The sequence below is a fragment of the Polyodon spathula genome, chromosome 7 (genome assembly GCF_017654505.1).
Source record: "Polyodon spathula isolate WHYD16114869_AA chromosome 7, ASM1765450v1, whole genome shotgun sequence".
Classification (NCBI taxonomy): domain Eukaryota; kingdom Metazoa; phylum Chordata; class Actinopteri; order Acipenseriformes; family Polyodontidae; genus Polyodon; species Polyodon spathula.
Window position 1 is genome coordinate 24,575,111 of NC_054540.1, and position 12,425 is coordinate 24,587,535.

At 35.7% G+C, this 12,425-nt stretch overlaps 1 protein-coding gene across 1 annotated transcript in view; it reads right to left on the reverse strand.

Moving 5' to 3' along the window:
- The window catches only part of LOC121318400 (ankyrin repeat and BTB/POZ domain-containing protein BTBD11-A-like), a 96,032-nt gene extending 86,826 nt beyond the window's left edge, over positions 1–9,206 (reverse strand). Inside the window, exon 1 of the mRNA XM_041255012.1 lies at positions 8,110–9,206. Within this exon, the coding sequence (XP_041110946.1) occupies positions 8,110–8,974 (865 nt within the window). The 5' untranslated portion in view covers positions 8,975–9,206. The remainder of the gene's footprint in view (positions 1–8,109) is intronic.
- Positions 9,207–12,425: the final 3,219 nt, after the last annotated feature.

The window sequence follows — 12,425 nt, forward strand, 5'->3', positions numbered from 1 at the left end:
TGCACATGTGACTGATGGGACAGGAATGTGATGGAAATGGCGCAGTAGTGCCACAGATGACAACAAATCCACTCACCCCATTCATGTATTTATAGCTGTTCTGCTGTCAGTATTTCCCGAGTGCAAACTTCATGGCTATGTTCAAAAACTGAAATAACCTCTTTGAACAAGCAGTGGTTTACATTATGTCAACAGTTTGTTTTCTAGTAACGTAATAGCTATTAAAGTATGCACACACTAACATCAACAGAGTTGTATAGCTTTTTTAGGAATGAAGGTGGAATTTCCTATTCGCCAGTATTTAACACCTAATTATCACATGTGTATTCCCATTGAGAAAGCCATGTAACTTACTCAACAGCAGCCTTCACTTCCATGTTAGCTAACCAGATCTAGCAGTGTCCCTTGCTTTGCATGTCTACCATTTAGATATACTGCAGTTCCATAGCTCAGGAAACCTAAATGGTTTCAGTACAGTCAGTATTTACATTTTTCATCAGCTCAAGGTCTTTTTTAGTGCTAATCTACAGGAAATTATTTTTAAGAAATTATCCCACAAATAAACAAACATGACAAAGTGTTCAGTCAAAAGTTTTCTTTTATTTACAAAATTAGTTTTTGGTCACAAAACCCCTATACAGCTAAAAATAATATTTACAAATGCAGATTAGATATTATCTGAATCTAATAGACTATCACTCTATGCCAGAAACCTCCCACAGTCAAATGACTGTTTGATATGTCTGGTGTGCCAAGGAGTTCAGATTGCTTTCAGGCCCTATAATTAACAGCAGCTGCCTGTTTTGGGTTTTCTAGTAGTCATACAATAACAGTTGTGTGTTACTGTGGTGAATTGAATGAACTGGCTTGTGTCTCATAGCAGTGTGTGGGGTGATTATTAACATTTGGAGTGTTCGGTGTAATGCCATGATTGATGGTTTGGCATACTACAGTAACTTCTTGTACAAACTGGGTGGCAGGATTTGCAGTATTCTAGGTATAGGATATGGTTTTAATATACCAATGAAGGCAATGTACAGAGGATGCATCCTGCTTACATTGTCCACAATGAGAACAAAATTGAAAAAAACAAACAAAAAAGTAAGCAGCTCTAAGTAAGCTAGGTTCATATAAATGCTGTCAGCTTATTCTTAGGGACGAACAAGCTTTATTTCCTTCTCATATTTTGGGATATAGCTTAATTCTCATGGACTTATATTCATAAGGGTTCATATGTGATTTTCATCATACTGATGAAAATCACATAAAAGGCCCGTACTTCCATTTTGCCCCCGCCCCAATAAATTAGATGTACCATCATGGTGTTTCTTGAGTTCAAAAACAACAGAAAGTAGGACAATACAAGCAGGAATGTACAAAAGCAGGTTTCTGATCATTCCTCTTCTTTGATAATCAACCGCAACTGTAATGAAAATGTACAAAAGACCTTCCAGAGACCCTCTTATTGGAGTAAAATTAAAGACAGTTATAGTGCAATGCGTACACTGTCGTGGACTGTATGTAACTTGCCACTGAGTGGCTTTTTCATAGGCATCTTTGAATGTGCTTGTTTAGTTTTTGTGTGCATTTTTAATACATTAAAAAATCTCTTGGTTAAATTTAACATTTAAATTTGGAGGCAGTTTAAGGAAAGTAATAAAAAAGAACAAGAATATTTTTAAAAAAATGTAGCCAGCAGGTAGCAAGTTAATACTAATATCTGATTAAAAAAAAAAAAAATTACCCAGGATACATCTAATTCTTTATACATTAATGAAGCAGAACTCTAAAACCTGCATTTAGCCCCAAAACCTGAATAATCTCTGCAGAAAAACAAACTGGCCTGCATAATAAATTATACATTTTCAGCTGCCTAAAATGTATTCAGCTCTACACATACTGTACATAGGAAAAGATGTTCTCTATTTTTTTGCAGATCCTTGATTTCCTACTTCAGCTGAATTAATATGTCCAAGTTCTTTAGATATTCCTAAAACAGAATTGTTAAACAGTGGCATCCATCACTGTGTTTGTGTATCTGGCTCTGAATGTTAAAGTGTTCTTCCAAAGCCTAGATTGCATCAGAGTTCTAGCAGTGACAGTGATTAGTGATATTAGATTGTTCTTTGGGTATCATTACTCTTGGTAATTATCTGGTAGCAAAAGCACATGCATATGTCTGAACGCACTTTAAGAAAAGAAAAACGGAGTCCCGCGGGGTATGTTGGGACATATTCAGAGTCATTTTGTGCAAACAGCTTAGGCAGTGGGTTCACCTTACTTCATCTATTAAGCACTTGCATTTTAAAAAGGAAAAAAAAAAAAATCCAACATTTTCTACGATCTACCTGTTTGCCAGCCTTCAATCTGAAGGGTCATAACACAAATAAAAGAGAAAAACACCTGTTGGCAAAAACAAACTCCACTTCCGCGTTTTGTGAAAATCAAGCCCTTGTGTGTGTGTGTTTTTATCGCACACAAAACTGAAAACCAGGTATTGTAAAATGTAATATTGATTTTGATATGTTTTACTAACCTATCAAACCAATCACTTTAATACCAAACATGCGCAGTTCCTTGGCAGAGGTGTCTAGAATTCAGAAATGGCACTTTCAGTCAGCTAACATTATAGGGCTTTTATCAGCACTTTGCTTTTTCAATTACATGGCCCTGCCATGGCATATGGCTTGTATTAACTTGCTATTGGGGTTATTTTGTTTTCTACTGATGGACTTGGCTTTATTCTTTGCTTTGATCTAAACTGAACCCTCTGTTTTCAAGAATGTAAAAGCTGTGTATTATTTTGTCAGTATACACCTCTATTTCTAAAAAGGTGAAATGTAATGATCTTTGGAAATTGCAGCTCCAGTGTATGCTTCTGTAAAAAAGGTCTCTTGGTTTGAATTTTCCCCCATTAGCCACATTTACCCTTTAGACTAACACAGTAAAAATAATCTCTTCTGATACAATTCTAAATTGTAATCTTTATTTCTCTGTATCAAAATCTATTTTGCATTATCTGCTAGTTTCTGGTTCCTTTTGAGTACATATTCTACATCAATGTAACATCAAAGTTAAAAAAAACATTTTTTTGTAACAACATATAGAGAGCGAGTGCCCCAGAAGGATACCTTTTTAAGCCACATGAGTTATTAACAACACCTGTATTAATAAGCCTGTACAGTAAATTCCATGTGTTGTAAAAAACTAAAATGAATATTAAAAATCCATAAATAGACTGGTTTGTAGTACCATGAATTTTGAATGGCTTATATTGCTGTACAAAGAATAGCTGTAATTTCATGGCTGAAAAGTAGAGTCCACAACACTAGAATATGTCTTCCTAGATTACATTTTACCTTCCAGGAGTTTTTGTCTAAACTATGAACTACATAAGTCACTATAAAAGAATTAGCTTGTCATGCTATTAAGGATTTTATGACAGTAATCTTGCATGGAGCAGAGTAATTAAGTGCTCCCCTCTAATCAATTTTCAAGACAAATATGCATGTTATTATGCTGCCAGGGAACTGTCGTTACAGACAGAATTAAAGCATCTGCTTTACCTTCAGATTTTATCAATCCAATAGTAACAATTCCTAGTTTCCCAAAATGAATTAGAAGGTACAAGAAAGTGTTCCATACCCCACCAGGCCAAGTTTTGTGCTAAATTATTTTTTGTTGCTACTACTGTAAACAAAATTAATTGAAATACTGGTTACATATTTGCTGACTTTAATTCTCTTTAATTCTCTTTTTGTTTGTAATTTCGAATCATTTTACATCAATGTCGGAGCTGATATAAGCTGTGCTGTGTTGCACTGTAGGTTATATTCACCCACTGGTATTTAATAATGAACTGACAGGCAGCAAAAAAGAAAATCTTCATCAAATTGATTTATTACGTTCAAGCATTCACATGAGACAGCTATGTACATCTGAGATAAATAATAAAACAGTACATTACAATTCTGCAGCAACTCCATAGAGTACCAGCAGACTTAACAACTGTGACAGAGCACAATAATGGTGATTTTAAAAAGACATTTTGAGGCTGCTTAACTAACCCCGAACAGGATTTCTGACCAAAGATAAAGTGCCCTATTTTTGTTGAGTCAAGAATATTGAGACTGAAAGGAACATTATATTCATCTATATAAGAACTATAAAACTGTCAGAAATAGTTTACAAAAGCAAGCTGTTAAATTATTGTTCTGCGTACTTTCTTATATGTTTAACTGTAACATTTAACTTATTTTTATTCTGAAAAATGCCCCTTTTCATTTGCTTAAAATTAGAGACAAAAATGTTTCAAAGACAATTTGTGGTAATACTCCATTAAGATAAAAAGTTCTGTAGATTAAACAAAACCATCAAAACACACTTCTTCTGTTCAGTTATATTAGAATGTGAAACGTTGTACTAAGCCCAACAATGCTAAATAACTGGCATACGAATGTACTGTATGTCTTTTGTGTTGCCCAATATAAAGAAACTTGCCTCCCATTGCCAAGATATGCTGTCTCGCATTCCTACCAATGTTCTCTAGGTGGGTGCTAGTGGACCTTTCTAATGTAATGCAATAAACTAAACATTATCCAGAGAATCTCAAAAATCACCCATGTCACTTTCTAAGAAATGTTTAACAAAGCCCACAAAATATTAACAGATACCTGAGGCACCCTAACTATTATTTGACCTACAGTTTCTCAGGATCTAAAATGTCCCCTGTTGATTTGGGATGTTTTTGTTGTCTAAGATTCTCTTTCCTGTTTTCTTGTTTATAGAAGTTACCACTGATGATACACAGACATGTAAGAGCATTATATGCCTCTCAGAAATACTAGATTTTAAAAGCAAGATAAAAGCAAAGATAACCTTTTTTTAAAAAATTACTTTCAATACACAGTAAATATAGTAAAGGCTCAGTGCTTGGTTGGTTTGGGCCCTTTATTGTCTGGGGAGGAATAAAAGGCAGTGGAAACTGTAGTAATTGACTTAAATTTACCATACTTAAAAGTAAAGAAACAAATACCTGATTCTTACCTGCAGGTGTAGATTTTAGGAGCTGTACCCTAGTCTGAGCATTTAAGACAGAACAGGAACACACTTACTGTAGTTCTGCAAGGCTATACACATTACCAAGAATTACAGTGGGTGTTAATGTTCTTTCTCTGACAGGAGTGCTCAACATTTTTCAAGGCAAATAAACAATTACAGGGATCATGAAAGGCCACTGCAGCAGGAGGCAACATTTCATGAAGGGAGCATACTGAAAGTACTGACATGTAAAATATAATACTACTAACACATCGGGAAAACAAATTAAACAGAAACCACAAACTACTGCCCAAGCAAGCAGTGCAGCACTACCTGCACAATTTATGAAGATATATTTATTAATTATGTTATGCATTATGACTTTAGAAAACATAGCTTGCCTAATTACGGGAACAAAGCGTGACCAGTGTACCATTAAGCTGTGCTCTATAGTTATTATGCAGTTCTAGTTAGTAGTACAGAACTGTTTAAAATTCAGCATTACCTATCATATAATATTAAGAACACATGCACCTGATTATAAACACACATTATAAACACACATTATTCCATGTAAAGGTTTGAGATATCTTCCAGTGTGAATAAACACCACCACTGCAGTATGGCTGTATAAGGGGCCTAAAGTAGCACTGATAAAAAAAAAAAGAAAAAAACATAGGCTGGTCAAAGATTTGTGATAATACAAACGACAGTTATAGTATGAGATACACAACAGCAATAGTATTCACATCAATGGAAACTGTAAAAGCTGTAATGACCTTCACTCAATCATCTGCAATGTGAAGGTATTCAATTCCAGGCTCATTAAAGTTGTATACCCACAGACTGACAGAAAAATAACTAACCTGAAAAAAGGAAACCATCTACCGAACTAGTTTACTGTTTTTAAATAACCAGTCGACCAACAACTGCCAAATGCATGTTTTGCTTTCTCATATAGATTACTGTACTCTGGTTTGGGCCATTACATATTTCACAAAAAAAGCTATATGGCCATCAGTTATTTTAGCTTTAAAAAGGTATATTAACCAAAACCTGGGAGTAAGCTCAGACCAATGGGAATGTTATGAGCGTCACCTTGAAGTTCAATGTAATAAACAGTGAGAAAATGTTACAGACTGATACTGACAGATGCCAGGAAAACATTTTATTATACAGTATGTGAACTGTGTTGGTGATTGAATAGAGGGGATTTCAAATAAACAGAGCGCCTTCTTGGGCAGCCACTGCAATAATAAACATCTCAACCAGCACACACAGAATGAGAACAGTGCTGTCCCTGAAGAAACTGGCTGCTGTAAAGTACAGTTCTTTAGGTTTGTTACCAGGGGACTATGTTACTGTTGAAGGAAATGTGTTAGTACAGCAGTTAATGAAGCGTTTCCTAAAATGGTAATGAGATATTATGCATGTGCAACTTTAAATCTTGTATTTGACTTTATGCAATTGATTGTTTAAAATAAAATACTCTACTGAAATACATTTTAAAAAATTAAAGAAAATGTACATTACCATTGTTTTTATATAAATTGAACAAAATAGTGTAGTACTGTAAATGCCATAATTTCAGAAGGAACCATTTCAAATGATTGGTTAAAAAATGGTCCAAATGTTTAATTTAGACATCAACCGCAGTAATACCATCAGTTATAAGGCTACACCTAACTAATAAACAACTCTTTCTACTGTAAAAGTTGTCAGAGATCCAAGTAGTAAAGTTCAAAGAGCTATTTCGGTGATTTGAAATATAAACTTCCTCAGAGTCAGAGCCTATATATGACTATACAAAAGGGTTTTTTTGATTTTGCAGTGGAAAAAGAGTTTTAGTTTGTAAAGTGGGCAGTTCAGGTTACTGAGCCTGACAGAGTCTGACAGGTACTGACTGGGGGATATCTCCTATAAAATAAATTATCAGTACACAAAAAATGCAAATCGGGTGTATTTAAAATATTATTTTAAGGTAAATGGTTAAACCTGCTAATGGTTTGATTTGATCAGCCTATACCCCACCTGGGTAAAACACAGCTGGATTTTTAAAGCATTTTTGCCTCTGGGGAATCACCCAGGATTGCATCAACCCCTATCACTGGTTATCCTGGGAGGGAATACCCCAAAAATAAATATGAGTAGTTTATGAGATCCAAGGGGATTCCCTGGCACTAAATGCTTTAAAATATTCATGTTGTGGCTTATCATAATCAAATCTGATCTAAGCTTTCACAAAATGTAGCTGTACACCAACAACTGGAATGAGCATGCAAATGTATTTACTACTACTTGTATTTTAGCAAAGACTTGGGGCAACATATTATAACACCTGGTTCAATTGTCTTTCCTGGTCATACTGCTGTACTGGGATACAGCTTTTCAAATTTCCCAATGACGAACAGGTTTGATAGGATCATATTGCTGTAATAACACGCCATATCGAGGTTTCCATAAAACATACTCCTAATTTCTAAGCACTGTGGTGCGTTAGTGTCTCGCGTTGGGTCAACAAACCATTACATAATCAATACTGTTTTCTCAACGTTTAAACTGTCTGTGAACACAGTACACTAGCCTCGCCAATTATTGTACCGCCTAACTGCCTTCTTTTAAAATTCTCACTAATCGAGTTTTTCTAGAGGAAAATATCCTGGTTGGTATTTTTAAAACACTTACTACTTGATGCACCAATAGGCATTTAAAATTGTTTATTATCCAACAAATGTGTTGTGTATGTCCCATTATGAATTAACATATGAACACATTAAACATTAAGCATTGGATAAAAGGATAGAGTGCGGTCCGAATGCAACTAAATGCTGGTTTCAGAACACTGCAGCAGGACTATACGAACAGATACATTTTATCCTGAGTCTATCCGGAAACGATGGTATGTAACTGACAAATACTTACTCCACAAGTGCATAACAGCTAAAAACGACTATACATAAATGGTGTTCAAGTTAGATAAATAAACTAGGTTGCCACCAATTCCAGTTTCAATTTTGCCAAGTGAACACATGCACAATGGATAAACGACGTGATATACACACAACTTACCGCTGGCATTTTTCCCACAAATTAGGTGTTGATATGGCTGAAGCATCCCCCACAGTTCAGAGTCACTGTTGACAGCTTGTTCCAAACACTCGACGGTCAACTTTGGAGTCCCATTTTCCTTCTCTACGTGGGCGCTATGTATCACCCTCATGCATATCTCTCTGAACAGACTCTCCATGCATGCTGTCAGGTAGATAGCCGCATGCTCGTGGATCCTCACCGCAACCCTGCTATCAACCATCCACCTGAAAAACTTGCCCACTGAAAAGACGAGACCGCACCTGGTCGACTTGCCCCTGCTAAGCTTGTCCCCCGTGCTCATGTTGTAAAGGGACAAGGCGCTAAGGGACGCGGTGATGCAGTTCACAGATAGCGTCCAGGAAAGCACCACCTTGATGGCGCTTTGGATTTCATACTTGGTGCACTTGGCATAGCGTAGGCTCAACCTCTGGGCTTCTTTGGCAATCCTTACCAGCACCCTGCTAACCAAATAAGACAGCTTCACAAGAGCATCCTTTGAAAGCTGTCCCACCGCCGCTTCCTGCTCCTTCTTAATGGCGTTTTCCACCTCCTCCAGACTCCAAGGTGCATCTTCCAGTTCAGGTAGCTTGGCGCACTGTCCGGAGCACTCCAGGATCTCGGTGTCTTCAGCCAGGACGGTGTTGACCGTGTCTAGACTATTGTGTCGACTGTGCATGGAGTCTGTTAAATGCCAACAGTTTCCGCCATGGGCATAAGGTAGGTGAGAGTCTGAGCAACACAAGGACACGCTGGACGACCTGAAGGAGTCTGCAGCACCACCATAACCAGAATCGAGAGTCAAGTCCTCCAGGGTTCTCACAACTGTCTTACCCCTTCTTGCCATAGCTGCACCTCATGCTGTATCGCTACGCTGTGGAGTAAAATAAATGCCACTAACCGTTCCCCTGAATTAAGCTACTGTTGTGTTATATGTATGAAAACAAAGATAAAAAAAATAATAATATATTGAAAAACAGACTACTACACCGTGTGCTGCAATACCTTTTGCAAAACAGACAGCATTTATAACGTTGTCTCCAACTTCTTACGCACTGGAACGCATTGAACACTGACTGCAAAACAGCCTGCAAAGCAATTCACTGAGAAAGGAGGGGCTATGCAAATGAATACACCTCAAGCAACCAATCGGCTGCAGATGAGCTGCTGAATTGTGCAGTGAAAAGGACAGGAGATTTTGGAGACGGGAACTATTGTGGACCTGAGTATTTGTTTTTCTACTTTATTATCTTTAAATTCTCGGATGTTATGGTTTACTAAAACTTGATATGATTTCCATATTGAAAAACACTTCATTTGTGCAGGATTTATTCCGTGTACAAGTACTGCCAGGTAATACAAATGAACAAATATGTCAGTGCATTGAGCTAAGTATGATTAAAACCACACACAAATGATAGCCAAGGTCAGGATCAATAATACAATTTCTCATTCTGTTATGTTTCACACTCCCTGTATTGTGTCAGTGATTGTCAAGATGTCTGTTAGGGTGGGGCATTTTGGTAGTTGTTCTGAATATCAGCTAGTTTCAGTGAGATTATGACATTGCATTTAGCGTCATGAACTATTGGCATATGTTTTCATATTTTCTGTATGTATGTATGTATGTATGTATGTATGTATATGTATATATATATATATATATATATATATATATATATATATATATATATATATATATATATATATGTATGTATGTATGTATGTATGTATGTACAATTTGTATGCATTTATTTATTGTATTTCCTTCTAAATATATTTTTTCAATGGTAAACCTAGTAATCTACTCTAATGTTTTATTTATTAATATTTCCTGTAAAATACTTACAAGGCTTGTTTGTAGATGTACATATATAGCACATAGATAACAAATACAATATTGTAGCTAGATGGGATGTATGTTTTAGGCTATGTGTCTACAGCACCACCAGAAACTTTGGGGACCAGCTTCATGGGAAACAAAATAGCAAATTAGTAAGACACCTAAAAAACAGCCTATGATAATCCCACAATTGACACAAATTTGTGTTGGCATTACAATAATCTAGGTGTGCTGTATATACAACTAAAGGTAGCAATGGTTAAATGGGTGAAGCAACAGCCATATCAACACAATAGCAGCATGATAACAACAATATGGCACAATGAGTTCATTCTGTCATCAATTATCCTATAAATTGACATTATCTTGTATGACATATAAATCAATGTGCTGCATGGAGACAGTACATTTTTATAGGTTTGAAATGCAAAAATATTGAATGAAAAATAGGTTTAAATTGAGGGCAGTCTACAATTCACAAGCCTGCAACTGGATACGTCACAGCAAATACGCAATATATCTGCCAGCCTTCCACTTGATTAAGAGTCCAGTTATTTCAGATCAGAGGATGTTGCAACAAGGATGGAGTTAAATGTTAAAGTATTTAAAAATATAAATAAGCAAATGCAAAATACTAATCATTTAAAATATTGGAAACAATATCAGTTCAATGTTTCTGGTAAAATATTATTACTGTAGTGTATTACAGTCCCTATATAGCCAATGTGGAGGAAGTGAAAATGTTTGCAGAATGCATTGTGTGTTGAAGAGATAGTGGAGAACTACAGATTCTTTTACATTCCAATGTGCTACAGTCATTCCATGGAATAATTTAATTCCAAACTTCAGTTAAATAAAAACATATTTCCTCCATTACACCTGCTCATCTAACAGCATTCTATGAGTTTTTGACAGAATTGCACTTGACTGAGGCAAGGAATAGTATCCAGGTTATAACAGTTCACTATGCCTTTCTGACCTTTTCTTGGCATTGAAAAAAAAAGCTTCCACTGAAATCCAATCTGAAGCAGTACTGAAGCTCTGTGGTTACACTGCCCTCTGTGAGTGACCAACTGTAATACTGCAGCTATGGGTATGGAAGGTCATAATGGTTACACTGCTGTCATCTAATTCTTCCTCATTTTACTAGAATATTGCATATTAAATTATTGTGATGAAATGACACGTATAAAATCAATATTGTTCCTACTTTGCATCCATTTTTTTTATGTGAGCTCCATTTTTACAATATCATCTTAAAATATTGATCATACTTATAATAGGAAAATTACCTTAATATGAGCAAAACTGCATATGGAAAAAATTTGAATGTGGCAATAGTTTTTTTTACCATAGGGTATGTTTTTCTGCAAACATACCCTATGGTAGTTCCGTTAAAGGTGCAATAACTTCCACGGTAAATATTTAATTTTTGGCTAGCCCATCTTATAGACTGGCCCTTATATATGGTTCTCCATACAAAATGATAGTAAAGAAGTTCTTCTGGTGTATAAACACCAGTTTTATTTTTTATTTTTTATATCAGTTGTGAACCTGAGTAGCACCTGTGTGTTATTAACACACATAGCACCTGTCAACTGTAACAATTAAAAATAAAAATTGCATAGAAATTAAACTAGAAAATTTGCTGTTGAGAACAAAAAAATGTCTCCTGTCAATCGATGTTTAGCACAGCAAACCCTTCCCACATACAAGAGGCCTACATCCCATTAAATTGTTCATCAAAAGAGGAGTATGAGAATAGCAAATAGGGTAGATGTATTAATAGCATTAAATTTGCCAGTGGAAAACACGCACAAAAGTTGTGTTTAACACTTCCGCATTATATTATCACAATACAAATATTTCAATTGTACAACCACATTAAAATAAAAAGATAAGTTGTAGTGTGTAAATATAATGGGCAAGCCGATGAAAATGTGATATTGACCAAAAAAATATTTGACTGGAATATAAAAATGACCAAGATAAATAAAGAACAATTGGGAATGACTTGACCACTTTTTGAAACCTGTATAAATTATAAGACTGTGAAAATGTGACAGGCACTCCAGGAGGATCAGAACTACAATATTGCTGTGCAATGCTATAAATAATGTCGTGTATCCCTCTGCTGGCTAATTCCAGACATCTGTAGTGTTGGCTGCTCCTTTCCAAATCAATTCTACATTATGGATTCACTCCACTTGGAGTAGCAGTAATACAGTTCATTCAATCCATGTCCTCTTTGGGGACGAGTCTGTGACATGGACTAGTATAGCTGATATGTGCCTACAGAAGTAATTAGTAATTAACCTACTCTAAACCAAAAGAAGATTTTTTACAAAAAATATATTTATTCCTATAAATATCTTTCAACTGTCAATTACAGGCCAAAAAAGAACAGTGTTGTGTTGAAATGTTGAGTTTTCTCATTTGAGTCCAGCTGGTCCTC